At 37.5% G+C, this 17,295-nt stretch overlaps 1 protein-coding gene across 4 annotated transcripts in view; it reads right to left on the reverse strand.

Moving 5' to 3' along the window:
- Positions 1 to 17,295, reverse strand: part of SLC25A36 (solute carrier family 25 member 36) — an 83,034-nt gene that overhangs the window by 42,543 nt on the left and 23,196 nt on the right. For 3 of the 4 annotated variants that reach the window (XR_012043258.1, XR_012043260.1, XR_012043259.1), the window contains exons 5-7: positions 13,569 to 13,635; positions 11,117 to 11,406; positions 9,670 to 10,464 (exon numbers count right to left, since the gene is read on the reverse strand). Coding sequence is in view for 1 of the 4 variants with exons in the window: in XM_072866570.1 (XP_072722671.1) it covers positions 10,271 to 10,464; positions 11,117 to 11,406; positions 13,569 to 13,635 (551 nt within the window). In the remaining 3 variants the exon portion in view is untranslated. Of the gene's footprint in view, positions 1 to 6,177; positions 10,465 to 11,116; positions 11,407 to 13,568; positions 13,636 to 17,295 lie in introns of those variants that run through there. The other variant, XM_072866570.1, reaches the window with a different exon arrangement.

Raw genomic sequence — 17,295 nt, forward strand, 5'->3', positions numbered from 1 at the left:
ATCTTATTTCAACTTTAGGAAGGAACAGGAAGCTTGGCAGATACTGCCACGGCATGTTGCCAACTCTCCATTTGAATAATGAGAGGTGTCTTTCATAGCTAGGGAGGAATAAAGCTTTAAGTTTCTCAAAGATTTGTCTTTGAGATATTTGGGGGCTGGGGAAGAGTGGTTGTGTCTTTTGGTCTTTTCCAGTAAGCCAAAACCCTGATCCTTTACTTATCTTTCAGTGTCTTTTCATGTCTGTCATCTCTAAAACACCCATCCCTCCCAAAATTAATTCTGCACACCTCTTCAGGGAGCAGGGACAGGCGAGATAAGTGACAGCCCAAGTAAAAAGCTCAGATCCTGAAAGTTATCAGAATGCTGTCCCACAGAAATATGCCATCATGTCTGAGGACCACTCCAGTGTCCCTGTCCTGCCATTAAGGAAATTTTTTACCCTGGGAAAGAAGGTGATGGGAACTATGTAGAGTTCTGGCTGAACTGAGCTATGGGGAAATGCAAGCTCAAACTGGTTCACCCCTGTATGGTTAAGGCATTTCAGTGTGTGTGGTTTTAACAGCTCTAAGCTGCTGTTGCTTGAGAAGTAATATTCCATTTACATCCAAGCTATAAAGTTTTGGCAATGGTCCCCTTGGTTTATAACAGTTAGGGACTAGGGCAGATATTCTTCTCTCTAATGGAGAAAGGTCAATATTTTTTATACTGGTTTTGTGATTTTTTTTTAGTATTGCAAAGAAAGCACTTTAAAGCTTTGTCTATTGCCTGAAGGAATTAGGGAATAATATTGGACCACCCTACAAGCATAGCTGGATGGTTGTCATTCTTCAGTATTTTCCCTCAACTAGTCTCTTAGGAAAATGTGTGAATGATAATAGATCATTCTTGTCTCAAGTAATTCAAACCATATTCCCAAGTCTTTAAACATATCCAGAATGAATCCAGCTGGAGCTCCTCAAAGCAACTTGCAAGTCATTCAATCACTGCAAAGGCCTGGAAACATTTGTAGTGGCAGAGCAAGATAATATGAAGTCTGTAAACTTTTACTGATAGCTACACTTCAGAACAGACAGAAGGTAAACAAATACCTCCAGGAGTGACAGAATGAAAGCACCTGAGAACTATCATGAAAATTTACCAGCTTAGAAACAAATTCTGCTTCCCTGCCCTTAGCAGCCAAAGGAAAAAAGTTATCTGCACATCATTATTTCCTGTAGGAAACAATATTTGTGGACAGTGAAAGGAGTAACAACAGGATACACGTCTTTAGATATTTCCAGAGGATTAGCAAGGAAATCCCAATTTCTTCCCCAGAAGACCTTGCTCCTGGATATGGCTGAAATTAGGGAATACCTAGGGAAATCCATTGTGACTTCCCACAGAATTAATTGCAGAATGTCCCACCTCTGGGAAGAGATTCACTTACTGAGGTTTCTTAGGAAGAACAGTTTCAGCATTCACATCCTTTTTCTATCCAAAGGATAAACTAGAGAAACTGGGGAGAGTTTTCTCGAGGTGTGCTCTCCCTTGAGTATCTGTATTTGCAAGGCCCTTGCTGATACTCATTTTAGCCAAAGTCTACCCTGAATGAATATTGAACAGTCCTATGAGAACTGGTCTTTCCTCTTTAGAAGAGGGCAATCTAGAAGAGTCCACAGAAACATTTTTATTGGACATTCTCCTGGAGATGCTGTTGAGGAGCTAGAGACAGTACCAAGCCAGATGTGGCTCTGAGAAGTATTCATACTATTACCTTCTCAACGGAAGAATTTGGCACAGCTAAATTGGGATAAAAATTCTGTAAAGCTGTACTTGGAGAGCTTTATTCCCTTAGGTGGGAATTGCTGGCAAAGGGGGCCACATTTTCCATTATTTTAAAAATACTGTTATACATATAACCTCAGATCATGAAAACAATAATAAAAATAAAACCAATCACATTGCCTTCTCATTTCTTCTGGTCTATTTTTAGATGTTTCTTCTTGTTACAGCAAGAACACTACTTACTCTTGCTCTAACTCAGATGTGTCAAAGTAACTTCCAGATTTTTATGCTTTCCAGAGAAATTCTTAACCTGTAACTTGGAAAAGACAGCTTCTCACCCAACAAGTTCCCTTGAAACATTTACGACACCTCCACTCACCCTCCATTCAATATTCCCAAATCCTTGCTTAATGCAGAAACTTGCCTTCACTACATATACAGATTGCATACAGGCAGAGTTAGATGTCACCTTGGAAGTGCTGGGTTTTCTTTCTGTACCTGTTGTGCAACACTCCCTCATTTTACCTTTAGCCAAAGCCTAAGCTGAGTGAGCACAGAATGATTTAATGGGAGTCTTACTGCACCTTACAGGTGTGGGATGGCTGTTTCTAAAGAGGACGTGACACGGTCATTGTCACAATCCATTTTAAATCTACAAAATCCTTTCCCTGGGAAACTAGAGGAAAACAACTGTATGCAACAGGAATGCACTAAGTTAAACCAGCCCAGAAGGACGTTCCCTGTAACATTTATCCTAAGTCAAAACAGTAATCAATAATATTAAGAGAAACAGAAAAGTGGACAGACTGATAGTTAGGTGATTTGTATTTAACCGGTTAGTTTGGAACATACTGTGTGAACTCATTAAACTGCAGTAGGGTCCAGGAACCAAAGTAACAAACAAGGATACAATTATTAATATCATTATAAGAATTGTCAAATTTCAGTCCCGGTTTAGGTCAACTCTAGTAGATTTACATTAGGAATCTCCTTGACTCCTTGCATGCTCTGTGAGAAAGCAATGTATTCTTTCCCCAGATCTTAGCATCTAACAGTGTCATTCCTCAGACTCTGACAAAAATATAACACTTGCAGAAAAGCAACATATGGTATAAGACCTGGAAAAATTCAGATCAGCAACAAAATATATGATACTGTTCAGTTGAAGGGATAAACTGCTTAAAGATATATGTATGAAGAGGGATGTTGGAAAGACAAGCTCTTGGGATTGGTTGATTCTAAAGGGAGAAGGAAAGAGGGAGAGAGAGGGGGAAAAAAGTGAGCCCCAGTTCATCTTTTATATAAATCCTCCTGAAAGAAGCCACATGCACAGGGTGATTAACTCCATCATAAACAGAGAGCCTAATCCCTATTAAATACACAGAAAAGATCGTTTAGGTCTGTGCTATTGCAGGTTGCCAGATCATGCATCCCTTTCACATGCTGTTCGGGCACTCTGAAGTGCCTTCCTTCCTGCTCTCACTATTACTTAAGACTGTTTTGCATTGATCATTAAAAGCTTTCTTACATTCAGGCTAGATATACTAACAACCAGCAAATAGTTCTTCATTTTGTAGCAACAGGTCTTGTAACTTAGTTTCTCCCATAATACTTACCCTTCTGAGGTTTTTCTTATGTAAAACCACCATATCCCTTTTCAGATTCTATCAGGTTAAGCTACAGCTTTATGCTCTGACAGGATACGCACACTTCTTTCCCTGATAATTTTTTTATAACCTTCTATTTTTTTAATAGCTGTGATGAACCAGAGCTGTGCATGTACCCCAGCTGTGCATGTACCCCAAGCTAGGTCAGGCCAAGATTTGTACCTGTGTGTACATGTGCTGTTCATGCTTCCCTTTAGCATCCAGGAATTGTATTTTTTAGATTTTTTTTTTTAAATAGGTGAGTAACAGTGATCATTGTTGAACAGACTATACCTGGAGTCTTTCTTCTCTCCTTTCCACCTGAGGAAGTGACACTCCTGGCCTATAGCAAAAATTCTCATTAATATTTTGTAACTGATTGAATATGCATTTTGCACTGTTATTTAATCTTATTTTGATGGTCACAGCAATATTTTTTAAAAAATCATAATAAAAACTTAGTCTACTGTGAATTGTTTCAAATTGGTCATCCACGAATCACACTAATGTAGCCCAACTCTTTCTGCCGAAACCATTGGCAGACATACTAAATACAATACCAAGACCAATTCTTGCAAAAAAGTCTTCTTCAGAGGTCATCAAGTACTTGTAGTATTCACCACCAACCCAACAGTTCCCATTACAAAACACTTTTTCTTTAACTAAGATCTTAACCATGTTAGAATAATCTAGAGATTTCCTTTGTGGCTCCACATCAGATAGTTCCACAAAAACCATATGGATTGGATCTCCTGCATTTACTTAATCTAAAATACAGATGGATCACAAATAATCATCAGCTTATTTTAATATTATCAATTCTTCCTTACTGTCCAGTTACCTGTATGTCTATAACATACTTTGCAGAAGAGGGATGTACTTAGAGCTCTGCTTGCTACAGACACATGAGCCTGTAGTTTCCTCATTTAATTGTTTTACCTTTTAAATACTGGTACTACATTATCTAGTCTCTATATAGTGACAGTCCTAAATTAACACAATCCTTAAAATAATTTCTGCTACACTTGCACATTGCATACCTGTTTTCAGAATTTTCGATGAATGATCAAGTCTCAGAACAGACTGCTTTGAATTTTGTTTACACTCCAGACAATGTCTGCTGCAGGAGCAGTATTAGGAAAAGCTACTGACTTCTAAACAGCCACAGTTAAGAGAGGAAACACTCCCTTAGGTAGAAATCTACCCAGAATTAACAGTAAGTTTCACCATCTGGAGCTTGTCTTTGAAAGCTTCTAGTTAACTTGACACAATTCTATCATTAACAAGTATCTCTGCATTAGTGAAATCAGTCTTACAAGCATCCCTTGAAACATTCCATCTACAAAAATAGAAGCTCCTCCTCTCCAGTATATCTTCTACAGTTAAACACACCATTTTGTTTGCATCAATTTGCTCATGAGAACTAGATTCCTGTCCTGGCATTTCCTGCCTTTGACAGAAGCTGTGCAAGAAGAAAATTATGTTCTGAGTCAGCAAAAAGCACACTGGCTGCCAACACTGCATAGAAGATGAGAAGTATTTGTCTTTGGAAGTACCTTTTTATTTTAGTGTTAAGTGCATTATCAAATTCAAGGGCTTTCTTTTGTGAAAGAGATCATTGCTAAACCCCACATGCTTTTAGGATGCATCTACGTCAGACTACTCTACTGCATTAATGCCAAGCCATAACTCAGTTAGGACTTTAAATATACCTTCATTTTACATACATGCTTTTTGTCCAGGGCAAGCTTAATACAACCCTTCCAGCACAAGGGGTTGTAAAGCAGCACGAATGTAAAGACATCCCCAAACACTTAACCTGAGCTCTACCCTGCCAATATGCCTCTTTCAGAGAGTTAAAGTGAAAGATCAATTATAGACAATTACGCCAGTTAGAAGCATAATTTCAGATGTGTCAGGGATAAGCACACTGGTTGCCCATACTGATTCCAGAAGACTGATCACCTCTAAGCCCAGCTGACCTGGAAGATACAAAGTCTTAGAAGTAGAGCAACATAGGTCAATTCACATTAACACCTACTGAAAGAAAAGAACAAAGTTATCAGAGATGTGCTGTTTTAATGCAAGTTTTGAAATAGTTCTGAATAGCTGAAAGAATCAAATCAGAGACATTAAGTCTGGCTCCATATTAAAGGCTGCGAAGGATTCAGTTCCAGAACAAACACTGAGAGGAAAAAATGCAGCACACAGTCACCACCAAACAAAACCTACATATACATTTGCAGAATGATTTCTGAGGAGATTCTGAGGACAGACTTCAGATCAAACACCTACTGTTAAGAGAAACAATATCTAATAATGTTTCAGATTCAAGGACTTGGTTATAACTGCACATGCAATTAATTCTTAACATTTTAAGGAACTACTGCCCTTCATCCTTTGTCAGCAGCTGTTTGTGCTAGCTAGCACTTTAAGTGGACACAAGTTTTCTGATCACTAGTTACTGAATCTCAGTTGACAGACAGTAAAACTTAGCTCTGCAGAGGTAACAGTATTCAAATTGAACTGCAAGAACACATCCAAGTAGTTTAAGTCATCCATAAATGCCTCCAAAGATAATATATTACAGGTATAATACAGATTCATTTTATCTTGTGCCATTTTATAGCAGCTGAAAATAATGTTTCACTGGGATTGTCTAATGAATTGCTAGTTTTTAATCACAATTGTCCAGGCACTGGTATATATCACTAATAAAAAAATTAAAAGTTTAAAAATAGTGTACAGTTTAGCACAGAAGGCAACATTTGAATAAAAGCACATAATTTTAATTTGCTTTGAAGTTTAAAGCAATCCAAACAAAAAAGTTAACTATATAAATACAGAGTAAATGCACATAGTTTACAGCCAACTACATGTATGGAAGAATAATAGCAAACCTCACATGAACACTGAAGTATTCTCAAACTGTCATTTGTGAGTGTTTAGCTATGATTCCGAGGGCATAATTATGTTCACATATGCAGGGTAGGCAGACTCTCTTAAATAGAAGAACTGAAAACTTACATAACTGAGTCTTAACAGACAGAAAGTTGAAAAAAGTAGTACATTTACCTAGGCACACTTCAGTGTTCAGTTGTTTTCTGAATTTTAAACTGTTTAAACAGGAAGCAACATTTATAAAGGCTCTCCAATCTTTTGTCTCTGGAAGCATTCTTTTAAAATGCTACAGTCTGAGGAATGTTACAAGTGTCATACAAACAAAAACAGAATAGCAGAAACTGTCATTAACAAACATCTCAATCAGAAAGGAAATATATGGAGTGCATTATGTAAACAGGGAACTAGATAGGTGCATTGTCAATATACAAGTGGACAGGTTGATGTTTCAGTTACAATTAAAATAACCAAAAAACTCCATAAATCCCTAGTGTAAACCTACTTAAAACAACACAGGCTAGCAGATCAGAAATTCAGACAGAAACAGCAGATCTATCGGTCAGGTTGAAGGCTGGGCTCAGCCCTCTGCAACACACAACTCACCTGTTTTCACACAGCACTACAGGGACCAAATGGGTAATAGAAGGGCTGTGAAATCTGACTGCATTCACTGAAATCTTTTTTTTATGGCTTTCCAAACTCGGGTCACCCTTGCCATGTCCCCCCAGTGTGCCACACTCAGTGACAACCAGCGCTCTGTAACACACCAAGCTAGGCAGGCCCTGGCAGATGAACCCCTTTTCCCTCTGATGAATGCACGCTCCAGTGCCATCTTTTGACTGGTTCAGGAAACTGCAGTCTCAGTGTTTCCCAAATCTAACTGGTTGCCGAGTCAAAATTAATAGCTTACAATAACATTTAAGTTTCATCTAGGCATGACAAATATAAGGAAACTAATTAATTACTGAGAGTTTTCCAGACATCCAAGACCTTTTCCTCTAGCACAGAAAAGAGTGACAGATACACTACATTCAAACATAAATCAAGATGACCATCCAAGTTACAAGAAAAGTTTAAATGCACTCCTTTCAGTTCTGTAGTTAAGGATATTACCGAATGTTTCCCTTCGATTTTTTAATAATAAATATCAAGAAAACTATATAAATAATTTAAAGATCTTTGGGAAATATTTCAGAGGTAACTTTGTATGTACTGATAGTTTAAAAATAACAAAAAATCCCAAGGAACTTTGGGTTTATGTTTTGTTATGTAAAGCAAGCCAAAAAGATGATCACCCCTGAAGTTTAAAACACTGGTTAAACACCCATTAAAAAGGTGGAATAAGCTGATTGTCTATTTTTAGCTGTTGTCTCCCATATTCAATTGTCCTTGTTAACATTTTGTACTTAGCAACTCCAGGGGGTCTGTTCTCACCCAGAGAAGGCACACACATGGTACCCAGTGAATTAATGGGAGATGAACATGTAACCAACGGAGAACATACCCAATAAACAGAGGAGAGTAACTCTCATGAAGCCTAGGCTAATCCAAATGTTAATTGTGTGCATAAACTCCAAAGCTGAATATTGTCTTTGCCAATTTAAGTTTTGGCTATAACTGAATAATCTGGATAGCCTGAAGAATAATCTACTTTCTACAGAACAAAAATTACAGTAAGTAGCTATTCCTGCACTTAGTTGCGTTACCTGAACAACAGCATCACAGCAAGACTTAGGTCAGAATCATGACTACTCCAGACTTTTCCTAGAGAGATCACTAGAAAAAGCCCACTTTAGAACACACATTTAAGCACTTCCTCTTTAAAACAATCAAGTTCAACTTTGGTCACATCACAGAGCATGCTGTCTGTCTTTAAAAAGGTAAGATAACATTTTCCAAGAAGGAAGTCAATACAGCTAAGCCTCTACTGCAAGGTTGCTGTATATACTACAGGTGGTTTTTAGAAGGATGAGCAATTAGTACAGAGAATTACATGAAGTACTCAACTACTTTGACAGCGTGTGGAGAACATGACAAGGGTCAAAATAAAGGAGAGCAAATAAGAAAAACCCAGACTGATTGTTCTGTAAGCTTCGACCTTTTACATACAGCCTACAGAACTACTGTAACAGAGATGCTATGGATCTTACAGCATGAAATGTTTTATCCTGCACAGCTTACACTGAAATCAAACCACATGCTTTGTTTAAAACCAAACTGCATGTTTTGAACACAGTTTGACTACAGATAACCAGCAAGAGGAAAAAAGTCACAAGCCGTTAAGAAGGCCACAAAGTGCATAAGGAGTCATTCATAAAATAAAGCCATTGCACACAATGCACAGTTTAAGTGTACTGAAGTACCACACTGGAAGAGTTGAGAGCACAGTTCTGTTCGCACCAGTGTAGCAGCATTTATATGTAGAAAGCTACTGCCCCCTATTTATAATGATCATCTTCCTCGTAAGGATCATGGACACAGACTGAGAAGTACTCAAGGTGCTGATAAAAGATACCTGTTTGGAAAGCTGTACAAGTTCTTGTAACATTAAGCTTCTGATTTTGACACTCCAGCTGTATGGTTTTGGAAAACCCTCCAAATTATGACAGAATAAACTAGATAAGCCTCACTGCTGAATGCAACACATTGTTTTGCAATTGGCTTATAGAACAACAAAAACAATGCCTGAATATTCAGACAATTTGGAGGACAAGGTTATACTGTCAGCTGCAGTTCAGTACACAGGCTCAAGTTGGAAGAAGTGATACAGCAATTATCAAGGGGAATGCTTACAAGAAAATCTCAATTACAATTTTCTCCATCATTTTGTACAGAGGCTGTCTGCACTGAAGAGATCTATCACAACTTCAACTGTTTTCTGCTTTCTGGTCACATTAGCCATGGTGATATATGTTCTCCCCCTGTACTCCCATATAGATACTGGTAACCCAAGTTAGGATTTGCCAGACGTTTTAGGGTAATACAGCTTGTTCTTAGGTAGCATGAAACTATTTGAGTGAATCCTGTCCTCACAAGTAGTAGGCTGGAATAGTTGAGGTTTCTCATCACATTAAGAATCCTCAAAAAGGCTATGAAGAAGCATTCAGCAAGTTCTTCCTTAGCTCTAAGAGTGACATGTTAGGTTGGCAAGGAAAACTGATGATATAGGAGAACGTTTCACAGGTCTCTTTTCTGGAACTTTCCTTCCTTAAGTAAAAGGATGATGCAGCAGAACTAGACATCTACATACACCAATATTAACAGATTGATAACCTGAAGAGTTCAACAATCAGATCCTCTCTCACTAACACCACTGCTCAAACTTAAACCCAAACAAAAAACAAAAATCAAGTATCACCTTTTGTACTGAAGAAATAACTCTGTTCTGGGTCCCTGCGCCATATTTCATCTTGAGGTAACATGGAAAACTTTACACACTGACTGCTACCTCAGTCTCTTTAACCTCTCTCTCTCTTCAGAGCAACTGAATGGAAGCTTCAGGTATCGAAAAGTATGAAAGTACTGTCTTCCCCATTCTTCCAACAGGTTACTGTGCAGTAAAACAGAACAAAAAGGATGTAGTTGAGAGCAATCACTAAGAGAAGTGAGTAAGGCCTGCCCAAGAATATATTTTACACCCCCTCCCTCACCCATCAGGTCTCTGGAGATGACTGAATGGCCTTGTCTAGACTAACAGATGAAAAGAAAGTAACAATTTTGAATGAAGCAATGTATAAAGGCGTTCCCTAAGGGGCAGTTCCCATTTGTCACATTGCCAAGAGACCATACAATAAGGCAGCAAAATTATTCATAGTTTCCCACAATCAACCTTCTGTTTTGTCCATAGCTGCATGTTCCCGATAAAACCTTCCTTTTGCCCACCACATTGGCATTGACATTCAGTGGTCCACTCCAGCCTTTCAATCTTCCACCTTCTTCTGGGAAGCATTGTCACGCTGCTATCCATCGAGCAAGTAGACTACAACTTCATAGGTTGACATCATGATAGCTGTGTTTGGAATCTGTCTGATCAGATGTGTAGTTAAACCTCGGTAAAGGGATCCATACCCTTCTTCTCGCACAAGCAAAGATAGTGTCTGGAAGAAAGATCTGTATTTTGTTCCCTCTTCTCTTAGTCTTGTTCGTACAACCTCTGTACAAAGAAAACCACATGTGGTTACGTTCACCACTTTTCAGACAAACAGAGAAGCAAACCAAGTGTGTGTAAGAGGAAAACAAGTTAAATTTTTGGCAGTATTAGATATCTAACTAAGCAAGGAAAGTTCATTTGCTTAGTTAAAATCCAGAAGAGGACTGTTGTTTGGGCTTACATTTTAGCTTGGAAGTTGCCATTAATGAAGTACTTAATCCATTAACAAACCTAATGTATACACAATTACTTTGCAGGAAAATTAAGTGCAACTGAAAAAGAAACTAGACAGCCTGTTTTCCTAGAAGGGGGACAAGAACTTGCTGGCAAATTACGTGAAATTGCTGAGTATATAGAAAAATTCCAAGTGAAAAAGGACCTTCTCTGTAAGTATTTTGGGCCATACCCTGGCAAATCCTTTGGAAAAATAAACACTGCCTAAGAAGAGGCAATGCTAGATATCCACTTAAAATGGATCCACTTAATTTCCGTTTCTGAATACTATACTCATGATGACTTGCTGAATCTGATGTGAAAAGCTTTAGACAAAGAAATAGTTCTTGAGCAAGTGAGCCAAAGTCTGCTACACATATCACTGAAAAGACTCCCTTTGATCAATTTGATTCAGGCTCTCAGCTGTACATGCCCCACTTACCATGGGGATATGCTATTGATGTTGCACAAGTTTTGGAAGTGGCAGCAGCCATCATCATTCCAACAAAGTCCGAAGCTTCTTTTGCCGATTCATCCTCACTGTCCATGGCAGAAGTAGTCTTATATTCCAGTAGTTTTCTCTTAATACTCTCATAAATAACAAAATGAATAACAGTCTCAGATATGCCTGCGTAGGATGCCGACATTCCTCTGTAAAAGCCTTTAATACCATCTGATTGATAAACTTTTCGGACACATTCAAAAGCACTCATACGCTTTTCTCCACGATTCCTAAAAAGCAGAGAACAAGACAGACATCAAGCTGGTGCAAATTGAGACTGGAAAACAATTAAACAGTTTTGCTTGAGTGACAAAAGGACTTAGGAAACATCTCACACTGAATTAGTCACCATATGAAACCATATGGTGACTAAAGAAAAAGTATCATGTAGACAAGTTGAACAGCTCTAGGCCTCCAAGTCTTACAGAATGAAGGACTAAATTACTTGAATACAGACTCCCAAATGAACTGTCAATGTTGGTGACTCATTAAAAAAAATGACCATTTTCTTCTGCATAATGAGTTGATTTCCCCTAAATTTTGCCTCAAATAAAAAACTCCATAGCATGGTAATTACAGTGGCTATGAGTTTGAACAACTAGCATATCAACCAATACAACATAGGTAGCTATTATTTGATTCAACTAAGCCACTGCTGATGTCAAGGAAAATGCTCTTTAGACATGACTGTATGAAGGAATATTTGGTAAATAAAGTCTTATTCCCATTTTTAGCTTGTTTACTGAATTGAGTTGTGCGTGTTGAAATACTTTGCATACTGTACACAGCTATGCAAAACCATTACAACACTGCATAAAATATGCTTTACTGCAGCAGCAAGTGCAGGCACTTGAAGCATATGGATTCTGCCAGCAGAGGTCTCCTGAGTGAGCAAGTCACAGGATAAAACAGCAAATAACCTTGTAAGGAGTTACAGTAACTCATATGGATACTGTCAAAGCAAGACAGACAGTGGCAGCAGCTATTATGCAAGTAGTATGAGGCATCACTCAATGGCAGAATTTAAGTCCTGACGGTTTGAACCTGCAATGCCAGGCAGCAGTGAAACAAGGTACCAAGCAGAATTAAAAGCAGAGTTCTTACTGGGATCAGAGGGATTTTTTGAGAAGAACTTCCATAGAAACAAGATCAGGCCAGGATAATCCCACAGGTCAAGTGTTTTTATGCCTCTAAAAACAACTGAATTAGAAGAGCTGAGAATGTGGTATGTGCTAGACTAGCCCACATAAATGCAGTGTCCTACACAAAATTAGAAGATCCTTCTTCAGGTCTCCCATATGAACAACGTGCTTGATATAATGTACAGAAATAATGTGCACAAGAAATCCCTAATTTTCCCTAATTTCCTTAAAGCCCTATAGTCTAAGCAATTTAACTGATTAATCAGTAAAAAACAAGTAGAGGCACAAGATGCCATTGCATTGCACATAGCACCAAAACCCCCTTGGAATTAGTCATGGAATTATCACCCCAATCATACAATGGCATCACAAAAAAATCTCATGGTAAAACTAGTTCCGGGGTATATTTGCTATGGTCACCTTGTACCTGACAGTATGCCTGCTAAGAGGAAATACGCTAATATGCACATAATACAGAAAGTCCAACAGATCTCCAAATTAGGACTATGCAGCTCATTAATGTATTTAGGATGGCTGAAGAAAGAATTTTATATTGCTTGCTAAGTTTTCAGTAAGAAAGTCTATAAAATGAACAACACAGTTGCACTGAGACACTTGAATCATATCAGTCTCTCCCTACAGTTTTAAATAGATGGGAATATAAAGGTCTTTCTTCCTCCCTGTTCACATAAAATTCTACTTCATTACAAGTTTTGTAATAATAAACAGTTTCTGTAATCGATTCTGTAATAAGTCCAAACAATTTCTGTTAACTATCCCGCATTAGGACAATTCCTGTGTTTCGATCCATGAAAGCAGTCTTCCCCTTTTTATAGGCTAGAGCTCATTGTATGTAAAAAATGAAGACCAGGATGTTTCAGGTATTTTTCTAAACTTTTTGCTAAAATACTTAAACACTTATTTCAGGAATGTTTAGCTCAACAGCTAAAACCAAAGAGAATGTACTACTGAAGGAAAATGTAAGCATATGGTAGAATATTACTTTAATGAGACTGTTAACCTTGTAATTCATTCCAAATTTGCTGGCCAACAGGGCCTCAAGCATGCCTCAGAACATAAAGATTAAAATAGAGAAAAATGATAGTGTAACTTGTAGATAGATCAACATCAACTTTCTAATTCAAAGCACTGGGTATTTAAAGAATCATTTCATTTTGGGATGCAGAACAGATTCACAACATTTAAGCAAAATCTTATCACCGCAGTGAGATTTCCCATTGTCACTATACCTTGCATCAAGCTGTAATCGTGTCTTTACCAGCCAAATGGGATTAGTTGTTGTGATTGCAGTAAAACCTAAAATATTTAAAAAGAAAAGTTAGATGTGATAGTATCACAAGAGCAACAGCATCTAAGTTCAAAACGCACACAGTAAGGTACAGTGGATGCAAAAACTCGGACTATACTGATTTTTAGAAAGTAACCATTGTAACCCTTTACTGATATCTTATGAATCCATACAGCCAATAAACATTTAGCTTATTTTTTAATTAATACTGAGTAAGTTTGATTCTTAGCAAGAGACGCCCCATATAAAATAAGCCAAATCATGTACATTTCTCTGCCTATCTAATCATACCAACCCTGTTTTGACACCATAGAACAACAAAGCTAGCTAGACTAATATTAGCCAATTTGGCAAACATGTCAATAAGAATGCATTGCAGATACAGCTATAGCAATTTGAGATGGTATAAAACATTGTGTTAATTTAATTTACTACCTGAAATACAATCCGAGTTTAAAAGCATGCAGACTGAATAAATACTACTTTTGGTGCAGTTAAAAGGTATGTATTACTGTAAGTTAAGAGACCTTTTAATACTGAACTATAAAGAGCAGTTAAATTTGAGTGCTAATGCTTTAATTAGTATTCAAAGCAGAGATTGTTGGTTGGCCTAGAAATACTTTTACAAGCATATGAGTGTTTAAATTGTTAAAGTAAATAGTATGACTTCTAACTATCCAGAGAGCCAGCAACTATTCAGGCTTGCATAAGGGCTAAGGGTTAAAGCTTTGATTTTCAGTCCACTAAAGAAAAAGAAAAGGAAGAAAAAGAGAAAAGGAAACAAATTTAAAAAAAAAGAAAAGAAGTAAGACTCACTCTTACTTCTGCACAACCGTGGAGAGAAAAAGAGCAGAGTGAAAGGCAGCTCTGGAAAAAAAAGTAAAATAAAAAACCATCTAGAGTTGTAATACCACACATGCACCATTAATGAGGTGTCATGTCTGCAGGAGAGAAGAGGAAAAGGAAAGGAGCTGGAACATGGCCAGGCAAGAGATGATAAATTTAGACACTTGCTTTCTAAGTGACACACATCACTTGTATATCACTACAAAGACATGCTGCCCTCCTGCAAGGGAATGGACTGGGGTTGTGGGAAAGCAACAAAGAGTTACCTAGTTCAGTGCATATCTGGTGCACAATACTCATACAGCGAACAGGCTATCGATAAGCTTGTTTATGGAGATCATTAACAGCTTACATAAATATATTTAGCAGAACTGCTTGCATACATGTTACTTCTGTTCAATCACAAGCTAGGTTTACATTGCACACAAATGACTGCAATACTCAGAGAAATGCCAAGGGATCTTAACTGTTTTAAGGTTTGTTCTACCCCCACCCCCAAATCTTAAATAGGTCATTATGATTTTCAGTTACAGTTCTAAAGACAAACTACAAGGTTTAGCAGCTACTAAGATTTAGCTATATCTCTGTGCCAAAATAGCAAAACCACATTAGAGATTTCAGTTTAATCTTTTGATTAAACAGATTTTTTAAACTGACTCAAACCTCTTAACTAAGTAACTTCCTGTGGTAGATAATAAAGGTTCAGGTTGGCGTTTTTCTCATTTTTTCTATGTCTAGGTACATATATAGCCCTTCATATGATGGACTGAAATCCTAACAAGCCAAAAGTGTTTTATATCTGCATTTCATGTAGGTAAATAATTATGTAAAAACTCAAAGCATCAGGGAACTACTCTGCCATAACAAGGCATGGGATGTTTTTAAAACATACCGCATCTGCAAAAACAGTTCTGTAGTTTAACTAGTCAGAGCCCTTCTGATCTGTCACTTGATGCCATAGAAACTCCACTGATTCCAACAGCACTTGACCCTGGGTTGAACTAAACCGAAAGGAAACATTGTTCTTACATTTTTTTATTTCTTTACACTAGCATTAAGAAAACTTTAATTTTCTTTTACTTCAACTCAGAATCTTTCCATATCTATAGTGCAGTGAAGGGTACTAGGAAGGCACAGGACTACAATAAAGGCTTTGAAATAAGGTGGGGAAAAATTACTAACTTCCCCTACCAACACATTTTTTCAGGAAAGACTTCTCTAAAAAAAAATCAGTTCTCAAGTCTCTCCTAGTTCTTAATTAGAAGTGAAGACCACAAAAAAAAATCTTTTGCATTCTTATTTAAGCTGCATGCTTTGTAATTTTGTTACTGCTAGACTGTATGTTACAGCATTATCTGCTCAGCCCTTTCTCCTTCCTATTCAACCCAAAAAACCAGTCTCTGTAGATCCTAAATCTGGAACAGGAAACACATAGGTGAGATCAGAGTCAGTGTCTGATTGGCAATAGTGACTATTCACCCACAGCAGCAGCCTGACACTTCTAGGCTGGGAAGAGTATATCAGAAATTACCAGTGAAGGGTGCTTGGCACAGGACGCAGCCTATTCTGTCCGAACTTGCACACCCTGAGTTGCTCTAAACATTATTTTAGCATAGCACCCCTAACAGTAGCATCAGACACTTACAGCATAGCCAATTTTTTTCCCTAGGGCTGTCATAAGCCTAAACTGCATTACAGTTCGAACCAAAGCTTTCAAATCAAAGAGCCTTCAATAATTCAGGTTTCAAGATGAAACAACTACAGCTCAAATCTTACAGGTAACGTAGCAAATGCAGTTAGTGGAAGAAGAAAAATAAATTAAGAGTTGAGTGATGCTGACACCAAGGAAAGCACTCCAAAACATGAAACATACCATGTGGAATCTTTGATAAGATAAGCTTTTTTTTTTAAATACAGAAAATCTGTAGCAAAAGTACTTGTTAGAAAATAAGGGTGGGGGGCTTTCAACAACTACTACGAAGTTCTATCTTTTCCTTTTTAGGAGTCTCAGTGAACTTTATAATGCTTTACAATGCTTATCAGTGTTGCATCCTCAAGAAAGATTCCAGCTTCATTAGAACTGTAAATCAATTTGGCAATACAGAAACTCCTGTACTTTTCTATGTTTTATTTTATTCTATGAAACAGTATCCCAGTTTCAGATGGAAAGAATTATCTCAATCTACTTTTTCAGCTATGCCAGCTACTGACAGGTAAGATCCCAGGTATTCCTATTATGCATCATATTTCAAAGGTGAGGGTTTTTTTTTAATCTATAAGCCAATGTAATTGATACAGACGCATGTGAATATGGAATGCTGAATTAAAAATCCAAAGTAGTAAAATAAAAACAAACCAAAAGAGAAAGCAGAAAGAGACAGAAAGGAGATTATATACATATTAAAAAAGAAAAAGAAAAGAGGTCTTTGAAAGAATGTGACAACACAGAATATCAGCTGCAGCGTTTTAAAGGCAGCTCTGGGACACTGAAAAAACCCAAAAGGCCTTGTTTAACCCAGTAGGGACTTTCAATTAGCCAGAGCTAAGTAAAGTAGCAGCTATCAGTGAGAGATATTTTTCACCTTTCCCTGAACTGCACAGAAAAAAAACTCTTAACAGAGTTAAGGAGAAGTGATGTCTTTGCACAATGCACATCATCTGAGTTCAAAATAATGAAAGTGAATTCCCCTTATTTTGTTTATTTAATAGATATTACAAACCCAATGTGTGGTTCTTACACTAGAGGCTGCAAGAGACGCTCAGTTCAGTACTCACGAGGTTTAAGTTAGTCCATATTTCTGCAGGAAGTGACCTGCGGATGG

This window comes from Ciconia boyciana, chromosome 7 (assembly GCF_034638445.1).
Source record: "Ciconia boyciana chromosome 7, ASM3463844v1, whole genome shotgun sequence".
Taxonomy (NCBI): domain Eukaryota; kingdom Metazoa; phylum Chordata; class Aves; order Ciconiiformes; family Ciconiidae; genus Ciconia; species Ciconia boyciana.